The following is a 21839-nucleotide window of genomic DNA, read 5'->3' on the forward strand; positions in this document are numbered from 1 at the left end:
TATGACAATATTAACGTTCAGGTCATGTGGTTCATCGTTGTTTTTGTAAGCATACTAATTTTTGATAATTGGCATAACCCTCAGAACTGGGCCTACACAGTTTGGCCTTGTTGATGCTGGTGGATGTAAAGGACCACACCTGTCCTCAATGGCTCATGAGTGTCTCTCCTAAATCTCTTGTCACTCCACGAAGCGTAATATTAGAAATGTACACATAGCTGGCCTACAGTAGTCATGTGTTTATAATTTTGTCATTTGTTTAATAAGAGACCATTTTACATTCCAGTACTTCCATTTCGTCGTGATTATTGCAACATCCAAAAATCTGACATCAGATTGAGTCCAGAACCAACAGGCACGTCCATCACTCCTGTTTTGACTTCTTTAAACTGGCTTCACATGTTTAGAATTGATTTTAAGAGCTTTTTGATTGCCTTTAAGGCTTTTTATGGCCTTTCTCTGGGATATTTTTATGTCTTTACAATAATGTAGGAATTGAAGTTTGAGGGTTGTTTTTTTTTTTCATATAAATATTCAAAACAGTATATTCTCACTTCATTTTGGTTTTTACGTATTTCACAATCTTTCAGCACACATCTCTGAGTTGGTTTTGTTGATTCATTTTCATATTGCTCCTTTGTTGTAGAGTACTGTTACTTTGCAACTACAAAAAGAGTTTTTATTTTTGTCATCATTTTACAATCATTATTGTGGTTGATTCATTGTGATGCACGCTTTCCTGCTCTGGGGACCATGAATCTTTAGTATCCAGTAATCCAGATTCAGAGAAGTTTCAGATTGGTGTTATTAACCTGGCTAAAAAGTCAAGATTTAAATCTTATGACCAACTCTAAAATCTCTGCTCCCTCATCACTTGCCCTGATTGGAGCCAACAGTGAAAGGCAGTGCTGTTCCAGGTGAAGGAATGTAAATGTTTAAAAAACCCTACAAAATGAATGCAAGTGACTAGCTAAATAAATAAATGGTTCCGCTTCACAAGGGGACATCATTTATTATATTTAGTGCTAGACTAGAACGACCCTCAGAACTGAACAATGGAACAGTATTGTGGTTTTGAGTCAAACAAATAAAGCAAACACCAAGTGAAAGTCTGTAATTAAATCTGAGTAAACTCATAAACTCAAAACAAAAGCAGTACATAAAAAAATATTGCTTTATCATGCAAGTCATATTTATTTTTAAATTGTCAAGGTCATATAAACGAGAGACAGCGGAGACATTAAACTTTCCACAGAATACTGAATTAATTAAGAGCAGAAGGAGCGTTTGCTAAGAAATGTAACGGATCACAGATTTCAGGACGGACAAAGGAAAATACTTAAGTCCACTAAAGTCCATAAATTTCAGATGAATAAAATAATTCCTTAAATAAATATGCTACAGTCAAAGCTAACACAATAAATGGATTGAATAAAATATCTGGCAAAGACAATACAAAATATCTATTGACACGGTTGGTCAAGTTGGATAAAATTGGATGTTTGCATTAAACTGGCATTTTTACAGAGAAGTAGGTGGCTGTGCGATCTTGTGTGCTTGTTCACTTGCCTGTGTGTGAGTCTGAGTTTATCTGTGTGTGGGTGTGATCTTATTCCACAGTGCAGAAACTATCCAGACTGTTCTCTCTGCTCTTTGGGAGCTCATTTTGTTCCAGCAGTCGGTATTTGAAGGAAACCCGGTTGATATAGTTCCCACTGGAGACCAGCCTCACCACCGAGTTATCACAACCAATCTTCATCTGGGCTGAAGAGCCAAAGAGGAAAAGAAACGTGTTATACTGAAGCACACAACTTTGGTCTGTTTAAAACAAGTCACACATCTTTGCATATTTTTTTCTCTTTAAATCATGTTAAATAAATAAATTAAAACAAAGTAACTCTGACATTGTATAAAAGAAAAATGTAAATATATTGCGCATTCAAATGGTAATAAAAGACGTTTTGATGAAACACTTTTATGTATTGGTTGGTTTGTTTTTGTAAAATTATTGTCATGATTGGAAACCTTATACTGTCCTCGCTATGAAAGGCTTCTGCTGCTGTAGCATTCCAGATTCCAAATGAAATGTTGTCATCAGTTTTAAAATCTTCAACAGTAAAAATTATGAAACGTGCAAAACTATTTCAACATTTCAACATTCAGGATAATGTAGCTTAGCGAATCGCAGAAGAGTATAGTAAGCTTTTTGGACGTAGAATATATATGACAGTCAGTCAGAGTCATTAATGGGGACTACTCTGCTGGAAATCTGCTGTGAGAGTCACAGGAAAATCCACTCTGGAGGTAAACTGGTGGAGCTCAGGCTCACCAAACCCGCTGAGGGAGAAGCAGAGGTCAGCCACAGGGAACATCTGTGAGGTATCCACCCCATTCCCCCCGAGAAGTTCCACATAGTCCCCGAACCCCGAACAGCCCGTCCATGCCTGCTTCTGTAAGACACGAACAGCGAAGTAAGGTGTTGAAAAGAAGTGAAAGGTGGAGCTTCTCATGACTAACACATGCCAAGGATGGTTGTGTGATAAAGAACACTTGAGGTTGGCACTCCACATGTGCCACACAAAAGTTGTGGCAACGTATGATGTCCCTGGTTTTACAAATTTCTGCTGCTTGATTTTTTACCGCCAATTATGCAAGACTTTGGCAAAAAAAAATTTTAAAAAAGGAAAAAGAAGGACTGCAACTTTATGGGAAACGGTAAAACTGTCTGTCTGAAATTGTTATTTGACTTTGGAACACTTACAGCCTTCCTCAACATTAGCACAGAAATGTCAGGTTGTTGTATTTGGCCCAGGAGATACGATACTCAGTCAGCAGTCTGGCGTCACTGATGTCACTCCAGCTGCCAACATCTTCAGGAGCCATGGCTATGTAGCAATACTTAAAATGCTTCCATTAAACTTTTATATTGTTCTGTTCATGTTGCATTGCCATTTCTTATTTTTTGGTTTATATCGCACCAGATTTAAAAGTTTCCATTCTATGAGTTAAACTTAACAGCAACATACTTAATATTTGGATATAAATTATGGCGGCTGTAGTCAACAATGTAAACAGGTTTAATTTTAAAATTGGATTCTTCTAATTTATTTGACTTCTTTGTTTTGAATGTTAATTTTTCTTTAATCTGTGAACGGCTTCTGGTCAGTTTGGAAACAAGGGAGTTCAAAAACAAAGACCATTTGATGTAGATATGGTGAATTTTTCAACCAAGCACACGCACACACAGATCCAGCTGTTTCAGAACACCATTATCATCCATTGGGAGTCGTGTTTCTTGGCAGGTGACTGTAAAATTCATTCTTTGTTTCTGGCTTCTACTAGTTCTTGAGGGAAGACAGTATCTGGCTCTTTTTCTGTCAAATGTTTCACTGTGTTCTGTCTTCCTGTTGTTGCGCAGCAGGTAGGGAACAGACTCCTCAGGACATGTTTTAGGATGAGACAGCTGCTCGCTGAGCACTAAAATGATGCTGTGAGAGCGTGATTAAAGGTTAGTTTGCCAAGTGATGAGCTGAAAGTCATTAAAAAGCTCTATAAAACCAAAAACAGCGGCAGAAGCAGGAATAATCCTCGTTACTGCAAGTCATCTTTTTTTTTTTTTTTTTTACATTGTTTTCACTATCATCATCATCATCATTCATAAATTACAGGATTTATGTTATAGCTCCTTTACATTTTGCTCTGATTTAAGTTTCTTTATGATTTCAGAATGATGTAATGATGGTGATACTGGAACAATAATGTAGAGTTAGGTAGTTTCATGACTTCCTACTTCTTGTGGATTGTCCAGCAGATGTGTGTTGTGTGCAGTGAATCAGACGTCTGGTGTGTCCCCTCAGGTTTACTGCTGTTGGATTTATTCATGCTTTGGTGACCTAAATTCATTTTGGCCTGAAGCTGACGGAACTCGATGGTAAACGTAAACTACTGAATGAAAATAAAATCATGTCTGTGTGTCTTACCTGTGGCCTGAGCTCGTTGCTTTTGGCCTGGCCAAGACTGAGCTCTGTCAGTCGGATCTCCACGGGGTAGATGATGGAGAAGCTGCAGTTCCTGCGCTGGTGTGGTATCACCATGGTGAAGCTGCCCTCAGGACTCTGAGACATGATGTTACAGGCTTTACACACACACACACACACACACACACACACACACACACGAGGGGAGAAGCAGAGGTTTCAAATTAACAGTTCCCCATCATCTGAGAAACTCATTATTGACACCTTATGCTACAAATTGGATATAATCAAGGCTGACTGCGAGGAGGGGACTCAATTAGGGCTGAGCATGAAAATCCAATTCCACTTCTGATGACAAAGATAAGAAAATAATGAAATTTGCATTGATTGTATGGCAGACTATACAGACGCAGGCAAGAGTCGGAACACTTAACTCCTGCAGGCATGTTCATTTTCATGGAAAAGGAGTCTTGCCAATCAAAGCTGAGGTGAGACACTTAGCATAAATATTATGTGGCGTTATTTGTTCTGCAAGTGAAAGATCTGAGTGACTTTTGACTGTTTGTGTGTTTGGTTACTGTTTGGTTTCTTTACGAAGGAACAGAATGAATATAAATAAAGTCTGCTTTCCTCCAATGGAACATTATACTTTTAAAGACTTGAACTGGCCAAGAGAGGTCCACAGGTGTTGACAGAGGGACAGAATTCATTTGCTTAAACATTGTAAGCACATCACATCTTTGCATGCGTGTACATATTAATCCTGTGGGGGGTTTTTTTTTGGTCAGTGTAAACCGCTTGAGTTGAAATCAGAAAGAACAAAAAAGACAACACTATGGACAACATTTGAATAAAACCTTACATCCAGGCTTGAGAAAATCCAAGTGATAATCCTGTGATTGTTACATTATGTTGCCTGACACAGTGTTAACACCGGGTTTGTCAAGCAGCTGGAAAACAGGTGCATCCCTCTTATTCAATCTCTTCCTGTCGCTCTCGGCCTTGATTAATACTCAGCCAAGCGCAAATGTCCAGGACGTACACACATGCATGCACACAAGCAAGTACAACCAGACTATCTCTCATTTCAAAACATAAACAAAAGCGGTTTAGATGCAAGGCCTTGGTTCATGTTTATGACGTCTTTTTTCTTTTCTTAGAATTTAACTTCCTCTTTTTATGGACTTGATTTCTGTTTATTCTCTTTTCAAACATTTAAACCATAAATTGACCTGAAAAGACGTGCTTCAGGACTCACGGAAGGGGTTGTGCAGCTTCTTGACAGCGAGGGTGAAGCTGCTGTCGGGGCTGTGGATGCGGAAGAAGATCATGGCGACATTCTGGGAGGAGCGGCTGGTGGAACCCGGCCCTGGAGAGGAGCAGTAGTCTGTGTAGCGCTCGTGCGGAAGGAGCTTGTGGTCCTGATTGCTGGGGAACTTCTCCCCTTTCAGAACCCACCCGTCAAACATCTGCAGGGGGAAGGCAAAACTTTACTTATATAACACTATTAGATGACATTTTTCTGTACAGCCTGAACGTGACACGCCGCTGGGAGCCTGCGCTGATTAAATGTGTAAATTTTAAGGTGGATTAATATGTGGTTGGTGAGCAAACAGACTCGAAATTGATGACAGTAAGTGTGTTGAATTATTGGTTCAGTTGACTCACATGCCAATCTCAAAAGCTCATGGAGCTTTTCTTTTAAAATTGATTTGAGCATTTGCTCATACACTCACATATTTTACCTTCAAAGGGCAATTAGGGCAGCTTCTTTACGGCTGTCATTTTAAAAAGATTTAGAGAACCATCCACAATGCTGAGTCGTGAATCTTATTTGCTCACCACCATTATCCAGGGAGAATTTGACTCTATAAATATTCAGTTAATCGGGTTTAAACACACAAGCGTGTTAAAAATGACACAGACACATAGTGCTGCGGTTTCGGCTTGATGAGCATCATTCTCCGGATGTGGATGCGTGCAGGTTACACATAGCTGTTCATTTCCAAATACAGAAACATTTAAAACCGCGTGAACATTAAAAAGTCTCTGACTTTCTTCCCTCCATGCCCTTTTACCATCTCAGCCCACTGAAACTGACACCGCAGTGGAAATGACAGGCAGGACTCTTCTTCCCACACTTGCTTTGGGTAATCTGACCAATGCAGACTGCAGCGTTTGGCCTTTAGGCACTTCCTTAACCCTGCTGGGCAACATTTATAAATCAAACTGGAAAAAATGAAATTGTATTCATGGCAAAGGCAAAGCACTGAACTTCCGGCCTTTCTTGCTGTGAGAAGGCTGGCAATGGTATTTTTAGAATGTGTTTTTGTGAGGGAAGGAGGGAGGGGGTCAACCTTGATGAAATCTCCAGCGCCGCAGTCGATGTTGACGTCAGACAGTTCCAGATTGATGACCTCACTGGGCTCAGCGATGATGAAGGCAGCACAGGCCAGCTGTGGCCCAGACGCAACAAAGGTGAAGTAGCCATCGGCTGCCAGCATGTCCAAGCATCCTACAGGGCACAAATACACAGATTCATCATCGCTGTGAAGAGTTTGACAATCACACTCTCAGCCACGTTTTCTTTTCACTACAGCAAAACCTCATTGCTTCAGATGAATCATAAAAACTGAGTCAAGAGCTTTATGATCAAACAAATCTTCCACATTTGTTGAGAAGAGAGCTCATAAAATGGAGCTGGTGAGGAGATTTAAGTCATCAATGGATAAAAATAGAGCTATATACTTTCCTGTCGTCTATATAGATAATATTCACAGTTCTGGTCCCTCAATGGAAAAAAAACAGAGAAATGTAGGCTGTGACCTGTAAAATGTGGGCATGGATTGATTGACTGACTGATTGATTGATTGATTGATTCTGCCTGAACAGAGGAGCTGTACTAAACACACTTTTAATTGTGTAAAGGCTTTACTTGTGGTTTGCCAACAGTGTTGAGCATAATCACATTCTGAGCAAAGCCTTTATTTACTGCAGCACTTACTGAGAGGTCGGCGGGAAATAAAATCCTCTGAGTCTCTTTTCTGGTCCAAACTGAGCAGAGAGTAAAATCCATCTGAAGCGTCGATGTCCTGAATGGAAACATGACAGAAATGAAGACGTCAGGTTCCAGGTTACATCTGGGCAGTTTAACCCGCCTGCCGGAATCAATAACCACCAACAACGCTGTTTTGGTTTTTATTCTGACTGTATCAAAATAAATCGGGGTCTCACCTCGATGTACCGGCTGAGCCCCCTCCTGGAGGACAGAGAGATGAGGAAGAGGAGCAGCTGAGCGCGCAGAGACACCGACATGCTGAAGGCTCGGTGCCGGCTGGAGCGTCCTGAAGCTGAGGGGGGAAATAAGCTCCGAGTCTGAGCTGGCAGCTTTTATAGCAGCCCGGACAGACAGACAGACAGACAGGCAGGCAGGCAGGCAGGCAGGCCAACATCACAGGGTCACTGACAGCCACCGACTCACACAGCGTGTGAAAAGATGCCAGTCAAAGTGCATTTCACCGCCCGTGTGGAAGCCAAAAATAACGAATCCACTTAAAAGTTGCGATGGCAAATTTCACAATACTACTCATGCAGGCTATTTCACTGTGGGATGGTCTACACAATGGTGGGACAACAAGAATGGTGTATAGATAACATTACAAATATTAACACGCTTAATGCCTAAATGAGCATTTGACCAGTTTAGAAAGAAATCAAGGGCCAGTGGTGGCCCTCAGGTTCTCCTTAATCCGCCTCAGAATAACATCTGACTACTGATTCAAATGGATTTGCCAGCTTTGCCTTCTTCAGCCTCTTATCTCATCCTCCTCTCAGCTCTGGGGAAAGTTACATGTATGTGGCATTCATGTACTGCAGACTTGATCAGTTTATTTGCCAACTTAACATTCTGGGGAAAATTTTATTCAATGTCTTTTTAAGAGCCTTCTCAATGTCCCTGTCGTAGAAGTCACACAACTATTTTCCATTTTTCAGATAGCTCGATAACGTGGTGCCAAAACGTATCACCACATTCCATCAGCAACTTCAGCATTCATTTAGAATGGAAAATATATTGCTTAACTATAAAACCCCCCCACCAAGACTGATGTCGAAGGACAAACACTCGACTTAAGCGTTCAGGGTAAATGGCCTGGATCTCCATGCTACAGTCACTATGTCTTACACTGTTGGTGCAGGTGAGCACCACTGGACTGCTCCAGAGAACGGTCGTTAAAATATTGTTGTTCTGCTGTGGAGAGATATTCACAACATGGTCCCTTACTTTAAGTTAATATGTGGAGACCCAACCAGGAACACGGTGGTGTTTAAAAGTAAAGAGCGAAACTTAAGAGGACAGGAGAAAGTGGCAACGAGGAGACAGTGCGACAGAAGAGGGAGGCCTTATATAACTTGGTTTGGAGTGACAGAGCAGATTCATTTGGATGGGACTGATCGGGAGCGTTCATGCTGCCACTGTGAAAGGTCAAGCCCAGACGTGGCTGCGTCCGAGATGATCACACTTCTGATGGAACAGCCCGCATGCTCTCCCATTCATCTGAAATGAGACTCTCTGTGGGAAACTTCAGCTAGCAATTATCTTGAGCTAATGATCGCTGACATTTTCTCATCGTGATGAAGGTCTGTGACGTCATACTCAGAAGTGCAAAAAAAAAACAAAAACAACAACAACAAACAGCAACAAAAATGATGAACACACTGAATAACATTTGGTATAACAAGCCCCTTGGTCTCTTGTCCACGATGCTGATGACCTATTCAAGGTGTATTACTTTCATTTAGAAGCCAGTGGTCAGTGATAATAATTACTTGACTCACAAAGCCCTTTTGATAATGGGATGTCTGAACCTATTTGCTGAATCTCGCTGCTAAAGTGCGTTTTGCTAATGTGAGTGACAGCAGAGGAAAAGGAAAATGTTAGCAAAATCCTAAATCTATATAGTGTGTGTACTGAATGTGTACTTAATGTGTCAGCATGTGTTCCAAGTGCTCGTCCCCTGGCAATTACTCACAAACGCCATGATGTGATACAGAGGATCCTGTAATACTTCAAATCCAATTTATTAAACCAATCGATATATTTTAATGAACAAGTAGCCAAGTTGTCTCATTCTACTGCTCACATGATGAGCAGATATGTCAATTCATTTTCAGACATTATGCCATTTTGCATCTTGTAATGGAATCTAATCCCATCTAAGCCCTCTTCCCCTGTCCCATAAATCCTTGAGCGTTCACTGAAAACGCTGAAGGAGAGAATTAACGTCTTTTCCTGATGAACTTCTGGTGCAAATAATGTCATATGAATCAAGATTCAAAAGAAATCCAACAGTGGCAAGATAAATTCAACCATTTCATAAAGACAACAAGTGTATATAATTAAGGCATATTCAGTAAACTGCTAGAGTTACTGTGTGTCAATGTAACGTGTGATAGTCCTCATGACTAAAATACAGCATGTGCTCCTGAAAGCTGCCTCAGTTTTAACTAGACGAGACTACAACACCATCTGGTGGCAAATGTAGGAAGAGCTGAAAATCTTTTTGGAGTCCATGATGTGTAACCCTCAGTCAGAGGTAAGAGCCATACATGTGATATTCTCAAAAACACAAACAATTCTTTTCATCGAAATGTTCTTAAATATGAATTGAAGGGAGCGTTATTTTGGACAGATTGCCTCAGCTGGTCAGACACGACGGACACCGCTCTATGTGGTCAAAGTTAAATCACAGTGATTGTTGACTGCACACATTAGTGTCCTGACCCTGCCTTATATCCCAGCATGCAGCCTGCCTCTGTGCACCTGCTCCTGGTAAAAGATAGCACATGGAGCTAAGTGTTTTTACTTTGTTGTTCATTGCGTGCTCGCTCCCTTGCACACACACCTTTGTGTGGATCTGTCTGTCAACGCAGCGGGCCAGCCCAGCTCTCCTTACTGCCTGACTGACCCATTCATCTCCTGTGGGGGCTGTAATGAGCCGATCCTCCCCGTTTGGACCGACCTGACAGAGAGAGATTACTTTAAAGCCTGCATGGATTTTCTTGCTTGTCCCCTCCTCCCCATTCTTCTCCCCTGAAAGTGGTTAATTCAAAGTGCATTAATGAGGAGCGATGGATAACACACTCATCTTTTAATTACCTTCCAACCGAGTTCTTTGGGGGAGGTCTGGTGACTCCCATCTGATGCCGGCCGGTTTGTTTGATTTGCTTTTATTGGTTGAAGACTTTCATCGAATGCAGTTTATGGTCAGGACAGATTCTAATGAATAATTTATGGGTCAGTCAGGGATGCCATACATTAAGGTGAGATAGAGCAAGATGCTCAATATAAACTTTTATATAAATCACGATCACACGCATACCTGGGTTAACAAATTATTGACAATGCTACAGGAAAAACCTCGATTGTATTGAAGAATATACATTCAAAATGCATGTTGATTGTGCTGAGCTATAGTACACACCCGAAGAGCCTCTACAGTAAGTTGTGATTGGCCTTTTAAAGCGATAAACACATTTACAGATTGTGCAGGGATGATTGATGATGCCTGCAGATGAAGAGAACAATTCAACGTAATAGTATAATTACAGAGCGCACTGTGGAATAATTGTTCTGAAGCACCAAGAGGCCTCTTTACCTGATGAGACCCAGTCAGACGGACTGACGATCAGACTGAAGGGGCCTGAAATCGAAAAGAGGGCAGTTACTGCAAGGTTAAACATCATCAGGCTACTAATGTGACCTTTCATTGGGAACAAACCTGCTCTGGTATGGCCAATAACAAGCTAATGCTCATCTCTTACATTATCAGGCCCCTTCTGTTTGTCGCTTTTTATCTATATGTCTGTCTGGATCTGTCGTCTGTGACTTTTTGAAGCGCCCGCTGGTCAGTGTTGCTAATCCCGCTGCAATCAGATTTTTATGATTTCACTCAGGCCTCAAGCGTCACTGCAGTGGCGAGCTGCTGGTGTGGACAAGCACTGTGATCCTCTTCATTTGTTGGACCTCTGTAACGTGTAATCTTTTGGTACAAATTCATTTCTAATGAAATTAATCTTGGTTATTTGCACATCTAATGAGGGCAAAGTGAGTCGGTGAGGACAGTTTCTAAAGGAGCTGGGATTACCCCCTGTGTAAATTTGTTAGATTTCCGTGAATGACAGAAATAAGTGAGTTTCCTTTCACTGAGTTCTGTCTGTTCCTATATCTGGTTTAGATTGATAATCTGTATATTGTCCCCTTAACATACTGTCCCCTTAAGTTTACTGTCTGAAGTTCCCTCCAACTCTGATACACGTGCTCGGAGCAGGTGGGTGGGCCTTTGACACTCAGTAAATGTGTTCCTTCATCATTCAGCCACCATGTGGTCTGGTCAGTCTTTTCCAGGCTAATAAACATTGATTAGTTCACATAATCAATGCACTCAATGACAATGATTCAGTGCACTGCATAAATGTATCGACTGCAATCAGCTATAAACAGCAGCCCTCTTTTTCATGCATTTTCAGTGTTGTATTAGCAATATTTTGATAGAACAATAATTGTGCAACTCTCTGTGGTATCAACAGACATATTTCATTAGGTGGTACCGAGATGAGATAAAATCTATTGACCATCTGTCTAATTTCTTAAGATATAAATAAATAAAATAAAAACTAATTTTGCACTGTGATCGTCTGCACAAACACCAGAAGGTGGCAATGGTTAGCTGCTGTTGGCCTTAAATTCTGACAGCTCTGGGTTGCTGCTGCCTTCTCACAGGAGTTGCATTTTCTGCATTTTAGCAAAGATGAATTGAATAAACAAGAAAGTCCAGCGCTTAAAATGCAGTTAAAATCATCCAGATTCAGATCAGGAAATGAAGACCAAAAAAAAAAAACAAAAAAAAACTGTTGGATATAATAACCACAGATACGTGTATACCAGAAAAACAAGCCTGGCCACCTGGTTACTCGTGTCAACCGACATCTAACCTACAAGAGACGGATAGGAAAGTTTTTGGGGAATACCATAACACATATACCTGTTCATAGAGTTTCAACGGTGCTATCTAAGGTCCAAATGAGAGCCGAATGAAAGATCATCTTTCACTGAACACAAGAATTCAAAGAAAAGGTGCAGAAGGAAAATCCCAACATGAAGCATGTAACTTTTCAATCCCTGGTTTCCGAGGCCATGCATGACCAGGTCATGTAATGAATGGTGATAAAGTAGAAAAGCCGGTTTAATCAGGACGGATCACTGTGCAGAGGTGGAGAATGTCAGAGAGAGCAGGCACAGCTGCTTAGTGAGAAATCCAATATTGACTGTCGGGATAAATGTCCTGCATATTCTCTCATCTGTCCCAGGGGCTGTGGTATTATGCCTCTCACGTTAGCACTCCTAATTGAATTAAAAATGGCTTGTTATTGGGAGAAAAATGACTGAGAAAACTATCATGATTATTGCCTCTCAACATTGTTGGCTCCCAGAGCTGAAGAGGTGAAGTAATTGTTGTGGTTTTGAAAAATGTCAAAATCTGCCGATGCAGTCTCTTTTGAAACAGCTTTGATGGATTGTGTTTTGGATCCAACCAATTGAAGACATTGCAGACACATTCGGTGCCTCATTTATCGTGCTATTCTGGCGCTACAAAGCAAGAAATATCACACTGAAGTCAAACAGTCTTGGTATTTATTAAAACTTTCTTGTTTTGTGGTTTTGAAATTGCATGATCTTCTGTGCTTTTGTGTGTATAGTGTATATGTGTATGCGATTGTAGGTAGATGTGCTGTATGCATGCACACATGGCTGTGAATGCATGCGTGAACAGAAATGAAACTGAGAAATCCATCAGACGTCCAATGGGTTTTGGTTTGCATACCACCAGGAGCACCCATTAACAGAAAATAAATGCTTGATGCCATAAAGCTGACAGTGTCTCATTCATACTGACACTCTGGCTGAATTACACATAAAAGCACTGATAACATCATCATTAAATATTGATTTTAAGGATGGTTGAAACGAAAACCCATCCACAAATAGTCACACAGAGGAGGAAATTTGGATGGAAGTCAAAGCAAACTGAAAAAAAAAAAAAGAGAGGGAAAAGATTGCTACAGTGGCCTCTGATGAGGAAAAAAGATGGACAGAGTAGAAGAAAAGAAGAGAGTAAGGGAGGGAGAGGGGGTGAAGTAGAGAGAGGAAAGGGTTGGTGGTTGTGGCGGGGGGTGGGGGGGTTAGAAAGAGATTTAAGGCTGAGGCTCAGAGCAGATGTTAGTGTTGATGATGATGGATGCAGGTTGTTGAGATGCAGAGTTGTTATCATGAGAGGCACTCGCAGCCTCCTCACAGCACACTTTCCCCCCCAGATGTCACTGTTTGTGTGTGTGTGTGTGTGTGTGTGTGTGTGTGTGTGTGCGCGCGCACGTGTGTTACACAGCAGTGAGGGTTAGACACTGAAATGAGCAAGCCGCAGGCCAGAATTAGGTAAACACTAAAAAAATTCCTTCATTGATGTTTGTTTTTTCTAAAGTTGAGGATGCAAATTCTTATAGATCTACCAAACGCAATTAGCACAATAAAGAGAAGCAATGGAACACAAAAGAAGAGTTTAGCAACTAATTGGCCCAGATGAGCTGAATGAACAACTGCCTTTTACACCCTAAAGCAAAGCACGTAGTCAAAAGCATTTTCTTCTAATTGGATTAATCTGGAGATTTTTCACATTTATCTGACACGAAAGAGAGGCCTCTGGAGTGAGCTGTGTGTCACTGGGCTACCATATAGATCCCTGCAATAATCCAAATTCAGCGAACAAAAACACCACACACATTGTCTACACAAGCACACATACATAGGCGGCAGGTGGTGTGTGACTGTGTGTCTGTGTGTATGTTGAGTGGTAACCTGCTCGACACTCTAACCAGATAAAAGGTGCAGGACAGAAACATGTCAGTAATTGATTGCTAATTAGTTCTTTTGTTGTCTTCCATTGTGTCCTGACAGAGCTTTGCCCTGGGCTGTCTATTCATACACACACACAGACACACACTGGCCTTACAGCAAGGAAATAAAGGATGGCCAGTCCACAAGGAGACAGACAGATGTAACCTCCGCAGGCCTCTGTTATTGAAGTCGCTGTAAAAGGCAGATAAAAAAAAACAAGAAAACAAAAACACCTCATGGATATTCTCAGACAGGAAACATTCAAGTCTCGCCACATTTCAAATCAAGACTTTCCTGTAACATTATCCAGCTGCAGCCACCCCTAAACCGCCCCCCCGAGCTGCATTCTGTTTTACAGTATAAGCTGCGGGAGACTACCTATGTGCCATTTCCACTGAGTTGCCATGCCCACATCTCTCTCCCTCTCTCATCAGTGCATGAGAAATTACCTAATGAGGAATGGGTCGCACATTTCCACAAACTCATTAACCCGCGAGCGAGTGAGACTAATTGCAGCGTTTGGGTAATGTGATTTCACATCTGTTACTGCAGCCCAGGACACAGTATAGTCAGCACAGGGCTGGATCTGGTGGGCTGAGCCACGTATAGAGCTAGATTTACTAGAACAACACACTCTGAGGCTGACGCTGCCGCAGCTCCAGCCTGGATGGGTGGAGCAGGCAGTCGGTTTCAGCTATGGTTGGAACATTTGATCAACTGTTGTCATGAAATTACATCGCTTCTGCAGGTTGGGTGGGCCTCTTGCAACCTGATAAACATCGACTTCTGCTTGGCCAGAGCTGGGGTGTGTGATCAGAGGTAAACATACAAGACAAACAATTAAGGCCCTTGAATATTAATTCAAAGTGTTATATATTTTGCAAGAAAAATTGCATTATTATGCTTTTTCTTATTTGTTTCCCACAAATAACCTTTATTTACATCCATAATTTACACTTATTTGGGTTTATACAGTTTTATCGTCATTTTCAAGCTGATAAGAACATATCTAAGTATTTTTCTCCCCATTCAGTGTGTATGGGCTGTAAATATAAACAAGAAAAAAAGTATATTTTCAATTATCTTGAGTTTTACACCGCCTGGTGAGTTATGCTTTCTTCCACTCTGTAAAATAGTGCTTTGGCCTGGTGGCTTTATCAGCCTGTAAATGTAATCACAGTGCGATCCCGTGTTACGCTGCTGTATGGCACACTCCTAAACAGCTTGAAAAATTATGTAAACAATTTTTTCTTTCTGTATGTTAGAAAACTTCAGGCTAGTTCATTCAGGCTAATTAAGTAGAACAGAAACACGGGGTTTGACACACACACAAAATTGTGAAAGTACATAGAGGAATAAATGAATTTTTCAGGGTCTTGACTTGGGTTGGTATTTTCAATAATTCAGTAAATTACTGCAAACAAATTTGTGTTAATAGAAAAGGTGGGAACCAACTGTTTAATACGGAAAAAGTAATATACTTTTGTTAATTATGATTAATCCTTTGTTTAACCCCCCTGCATTGTTACCGAAACTCCAATTATAAGTTTACAGGCAGTGGGACTGCTTATGGTAATGCCATATCTCATCAATTACCATCCCGTGACCGTAAATTGGCCTCAGCGCTGACAACGAGATGAGGTTAACACGCTGATTAATTTGAGCTGCTGTGATTTCAGGCTCAAGTTGACACTTATAATCTTTGACACAGACAGAGAGGTCCGCTCACTTTCATAATGGAAAAATTTTATTTACTTCTTTCGGAGCTGCGTCTGAGTTTATGAGCATTAGCTTCCATTTCACATCAGGATAATTTGAAATTGAAGTAATGCAAACAAGGTGAGTTTTTTTTTTTCATATATATTCTTTTTCCTTTTTTTTATTACAAAGCTGATGGGCGAGTAATGATGAATTTTAAATAAATGTCAAATGATCAAAAGGTGTAAAAGCTAAACTGCTTAATGCTGTTTACCTGCATTTCCTATCTGTTCTGACATGCATGTAATGTTGTAAACACTATACAAGCTGGACCCAAAAATAAATCTGAAGAAAGAAAAAAAAAAAAAAAAAACACACCAGTTTCCCAGAGGATTGTGTTGTACATGGCTATAAAAACACACAACTGAAATTGTACCACATCACCTGATTTGGATGCTGCAGCCTGTTCGTTTCCCAAAACTACAGAATAAACCCACACAGGTGTATGTGGATATTTTTGAAAGGTTGTGTTGTTTTGCAAAGTATATTGCGCGTTTTTAGCCTGAACCTGTGACTCCAGGTCACCACGGAAACGCCACTGCCAACATGTTTGATTATGATTGATTGATTGTTTACTTTTTTTTTTTTTATTTTATTTTATGCTTTGCCCACCATCTCACCTTTTTTTTAAGACTAACTGATAGCTGCCAGACATCTGGCACCAACAGCGGCATTTTTAAAAGTGTAAAACAAAAGAACATTTTATCGATAAGTCATTATGGGTCTGACTGTAGTGGCCTACATGACAGCTCTACAGTAGGTGTAAATGTCAAGCTTCTTAAAAATCACTCCAAACAAGGTCAGTCAGCGTTTGGGTCGTAAGGAAAGAAAAATACAAGCACTGCTCTGCCATGGGCTCACGTATGACACTGTGGTGTTGTATGAGAGACACGTTATTTATTTCCAAAATTAGAACTGAATAATCACGTGGACGCTAAGCACTGAGTCAGCTCTGGATCTCAAACCTGGAGATTATTACTGTAAAGCCAGTTTAATGAAACCACAGTTTGGCTATTTGTGCTATATATATGTACAAATTGCTATTTGGCAACCACCCAGGAGCAAATGGTACTGTGTCTGCTTCTAATGCAGTGTGGGCCTGTGACCCAGATACAGGCTGATAGGAATCTATGTAATTATTGGATTATTGACCTGGTGGCTAAATTCTGGTGGAATTCCACTTGCTTTAATATTTCTGTAACATATATGTGGGATCTTGGCAGCGTTTTCATCTTAGCTGGCATTTCTATCACAACCCCAATTAACTGTTTTATTAAACTTTAGTTTTGCTAAAAATTATCTATGATGTAATTTCTATGACACTATACCAGGGTGACAGCAGCCAACGTTAGCCTAATGCCAGCTATAGAAGCTATAGCCTGGTATATACTGTTGACATAGACTCACACAGACACACACACACACACTGCCCTGTTTAGTTACAGTCCATCCAGTCTGCTCAGTGGGTTGACCGTCATGGTTAAAAGCAATGACCGTCACATCACAGCACTGACATCTTTACCGCTGCTGTCTGCCACCATGGGACCAGTCACCCTTCATAAACCCTTAACCCTGTCACCTCAAACACTGTAGAAATAAATTCAATAGGTCACTGAGCAAAGACCACAAACAAAAGAAGTTTGCGCAGCAAAAATTATAACTGAGAATACAACTGCCAAGCACAGATCTGTAGAACGGACTGGTCAAATGGATAGTCATAATGATCCATGGTGATCCAGATGGCCTGAAATAAAGCCATAGACAGAATTTTTTACACCATGGCTGCTCCAGACACAGCGAAGGATAACAATATATCTGTTAACACAATGAGAATATGAATCACATGAATCGCTCTTGTTTTGACATTCTTGAAAATTACTTTTATTTGTCATTTTTCATTAAATTGGTACAAACCCGTCAATGTGGTGCATTTTGATGTAAGATCAAACATTTAAGAAATGTGTTTAAGTAATAGCACATACAATAAGTTAAAACATGTCACAAAAAATACCAGCGGGTACATAGCAAGAATGTTTTATCTACACAAAACATCCTAAAACATAGAAGGCCTACTGAAAAGATCATTGTATATATATAGATATATTTTGTCCTCTTAGAGTTATGTTCCCGTCTCATGCAGACGAGACTGACTTCGCCTCATATACCAGTTCAATCTGAGTGGGAACCATTTTCTCCTGAAATTATCCAAGCGCTTAAATCCACATGCACAGTGCAAGCCTGAGACGCAGTGCAATAGGCCCACTTACAGTACGGTGTGTGTGTGTGTGTGTGTTTGTGTGTCTGTGTGCTGGTGGGTGCGTGCGTGGTAGGCTGTTACCCAAATGTATACCCAATCTTATAAATAACCGTTTGACATAACACAACTTCACCTGAACACAATAACATGTGTGCGCAAAGACACACGCAATGAAAACGTAAATACGACGATTGTTTGGCTCTGAGTAATTAGGGACTATAATCTAGAGATCATTACAATAGTATTCGTCATCAGCAGTTGATAAAATCCTTTTGAATTAACAAGATAAATAACCCCAAACCCGAGTAAATTTTTTTTTCCTCCGTTTGTCCATCAGTGTTGTCCTTTTGTTTTTGTCATAATGACTAGACGAAGTCACACACAGCCTCCACATTTCAGACATGTCAGGCCTGATTAGCTCGCTCATTCTCTCGTGTTGCTCTAAGTAGCGGGGGAAACAGAAAAAGAGCCGCGGGGTGGGGCTGGGAGAGGGGCTGGGGGGGGGACGGGGCTGCGGTGAAGAGTCACTAAGTGAAACTCATGGACACTGTGTGCTCCAGCGCTTTGCGCCGCAGTGACGCGATGCTTGTCCCTCTCCACATGTCACTGTCCGGGGAGCTACACAGCTGCGGGGAGCCCGATACGTTCGTTGGGCCGGAGAGAGAGGCCGACATTCCCGGGAAAGGTGTCTGGTAGAGGTGGGACTGCAGACCGGAGCCGTTGGATGACAGGCCGTTGGAGAGACCCATGGAGTTTGGTGGCGGGCCCGGGCCCAGGCTGCACTGTGACAGAGACTGCGCCATGCCCGGCTGACGACCCAGGGCCGGCGGCAGCTGCAGCTGGGACACCCCCGGCATCCCCGTGGCCCAGCGAGAGTCGTTGGCGTGGAAGGAGCACAAACTGTTCTCCATGGCGGCCGCGGCAGAGAACTGTGGCAGGCCCGGCGTTGGGAGCAGCGTCCCCGGGGCGCGGAAAACATTGGTGGTCTTCTTCCTCTTCTTCCACTTGGCGCGTCTGTTCTGGAACCAAACCTGCCATCAGAGGGACACGTGTCTGAGCCTGGGCCAGTTTACATTACAGCATCATATGGACTGTGAGGTGGATGCTGGAAACAGGTTCTTACAGCAGCATACAGCCGTGGGAGAACGGACATGGACATCCCAAAATTACGCACATACCTACATATGTACAACAAAATCACTGCATGCAATAGTTAGTACCAGAGCAGCAGAGAAAGCCCATTGCTCTCCAGGCTGTGTGGCCTGATGTGAGTCTGATCACTGATCAACTGAAGTGAATAAATAAAAACAATAGCTACTTCAGCGTCCTGAATGTCAACACATTCTCTGCACCAACTACACAAACGCACATTTGGTCCATTTCTGGTCCCTTTAGTATCAAGCCTTCACTCACTCACACTCAAATAATAATAACAATAATAATTATAATAATAATTATTAATATTATTATTAATAAAATATATTTTTTAGAAAGGCTTAAAAGGAGTTTTGGAAATAAAAATCATTCAGCTACTGTCTACATATTTTTTTTTATGTATTTTGTAAAACGCATGTATAGACATATTTTATATATTTCACTTTAATAAGACACAGTGTGCACATGGAGCTGAACATCACAGGCTTTTATTAGCTGGTGGTGTCAGGCTGCAACGAGCCCAACATCTACAAACACATTGACTGGAAATAGCCCTAAATATTGTGTGGGCTTAATTACAAATAGCCAACATTAGTTACTGTACGGTAACTTCTTGAAAATAAAACATACCCCCGTACCTTCCCCGCACGCGAGAAGCACAAATACAACCCAACACACACATACACACAAACGCACGCGCGTCTCCATTGGGCTTTATAAAGATTTCATCATCCTCGAGCGTGATTAATGCGCGCGCGAGGCCTCGAGTCGATGCCTTCGTATTAAAAGTGAAATCTCGCTCTCATTCCGCTCAGCCATCCGTGAAACGTCGCCCAAACCCATTACACCCGCGAGGAAAGAAAATGCAATTTCTCATTCCATTAAAAAAAGTACAATATATTCTCGGGTCCTATTAAGACGTCGCTGATAGAGCATTTTAAAGGAGAGGCCGCGTGGCGCAGCGCACGCGGACCAACACGCCCACAGAGAGGCTGCACCTGCACGACCCGCAAGAGGCGACCCGCACCGAGCGGCGTGGATCCCGCACCGGATGGGCTAAAGAATCGATTGTTAAGGTGACTAATGATTATTCTGCTTTTATCGCTTTCAGGGGGATAATTTGCATGAAATTCACATCACTGGTTAATAACCCATTCACTGTTATAAATAAGACTGAAACTGGTTGATAATGCGTTTGGTGTATTCCAGCCTGGCTCTGCGTTAGCCGGCAGGAATAAGCTTAGAAATTATTCGGTTGGTACATAAACCAAAATGCAAATCACCAAACGAAATTACCAAATGTCGCCAGTATAGCACGAGATATTCCCATCGCAATAAATTAAAAATGACCAAAGAAGCGTTTTTTTCCTCTCCACAAAAACTAATAATAATAATAATAACAACCACACACACACACACAAATGTAGCACCCGTCAAAAAAGAAACTTTCCACTCTCTCTGATTTTAGCATTTCCGGTGTCACCACAGAAGTATTGTTAGAATAAAAAAAAGGCACCTTCATATTTTGGACTTTAACGAAAACCAGATTCCTGCTCGTCATCAGCAGATTAGACACCTTTGACAGAGACTTTTTAGATTGGCAGTAACTTTAAAAATAAATGATAAACTATCAGGTTCGATCGGATCCAATGATGTCATTTCTACAATTCACTACAAATATGACTGTGCTGAGAAATTGTCTGAAACAGCTGTCATGTGAATGTCAGAACACGACCACATCTGTCCTGTTTTTATGTACACGGTTCACACACGAGTATGAAATATGATCAATCCTAAAAATATATTTTTAATGGATTGGTCTGAGGTAATTTAGACCGCAGCGGTGACGAAAGAAAAAATATATCAGCATTTGCGCTCAAAACTAAATACGGAATCACTAGAACTGATATATTAAAATAAAATTTAACGGTAAATAAAAAAAAATAAATATTACAGCTGACCAAACCAGGCATTACAAACGCGAAGAGGTATTATTAATTCCAAAACCTGCTGTAAATGTGACCTATTGTTTTCTGGCTGCCCTTCAGATGTAGTTCGAGGCTTTTGGACATTTAAATGTCTGAAAACATTAAAAGACCAAATGTGGACAAATCACCACACTCTGCCTCATCAGTCCACCTTTTCACCACCCCAACAACAACAACAACAACATTTACCTGAACTCTGGACTCGGTGAGGCCGATCCTCAGCGCCAGTTCCTCCCTCATGAAGATGTCAGGGTAGTGGGTTTTGGCAAAGCTTCGCTCCAGCTCGTTGAGCTGCGCCGGGGTGAACCGCGTCCGGTGCCGCTTCTGTTTCTGCTGGCTGGCGGGCTGACCGGAGCTCTGCTGCGGTTGCTGCTGCTGCTGCTGCTTCTCCTGCTCCTTCCCGTTCACCGGCATACCGGCAGAGTTGGATCCCACAGTGGCGATGTCTTCTCCCGGCAGAAGAGTGGCTCCCTCTACTGAGTCTGAACCAGGGGCCATGTCTCCCGGATGCCCCTGGTCAGGCACCCCGCCTCCCAGCCGGCACTTGAGAGCCTCTCGGTGTCCGAGTAACTCTGCTGCATCCTTCATCCCTGAGAGGATGATGAGGAGGAGGAGGAGAGAAGCTTGGAGTAAATACACGGCAAATCTTGAGGCGCTGCATTTTTAAAATGTGAGTTGCACGAAATAGCTCGCTAACTTTAAGAGACAAGCAGTGGATTCATAAAAATAAAACACAAAATAAAAACACAACAGTA

At 41.6% G+C, this 21839-nt stretch overlaps 1 protein-coding gene across 6 annotated transcripts in view; it reads right to left on the reverse strand.

Moving 5' to 3' along the window:
- Positions 1-1048: 1048 nt before the first annotated feature.
- Positions 1049-21839, reverse strand: part of LOC115048340 (homeobox protein orthopedia B-like) — a 70996-nt gene continuing 50205 nt past the window's right edge. For 3 of the 6 annotated variants that reach the window (XM_029509728.1, XM_029509730.1, XM_029509727.1), the window contains 2 exons: positions 21274-21674; positions 17616-18972 (listed from right to left, as the gene is read on the reverse strand). In XM_029509728.1, the coding sequence (XP_029365588.1) occupies positions 18469-18972; positions 21274-21672 (903 nt within the window). In that variant the 5' untranslated portion in view covers positions 21673-21674 and the 3' untranslated portion in view covers positions 17616-18468. Of the gene's footprint in view, positions 1765-2329; positions 2451-3980; positions 4136-5235; positions 5447-6334; positions 6493-6981; positions 7070-7211; positions 7328-17615; positions 18973-21273; positions 21675-21839 lie in introns of those variants that run through there. The other 3 variants (XM_029509725.1, XM_029509726.1, XM_029509731.1) reach the window with 3 other exon arrangements.

Source organism: Echeneis naucrates, chromosome 9, assembly GCF_900963305.1.
Source record: "Echeneis naucrates chromosome 9, fEcheNa1.1, whole genome shotgun sequence".
NCBI lineage: Eukaryota > Metazoa > Chordata > Actinopteri > Carangiformes > Echeneidae > Echeneis > Echeneis naucrates.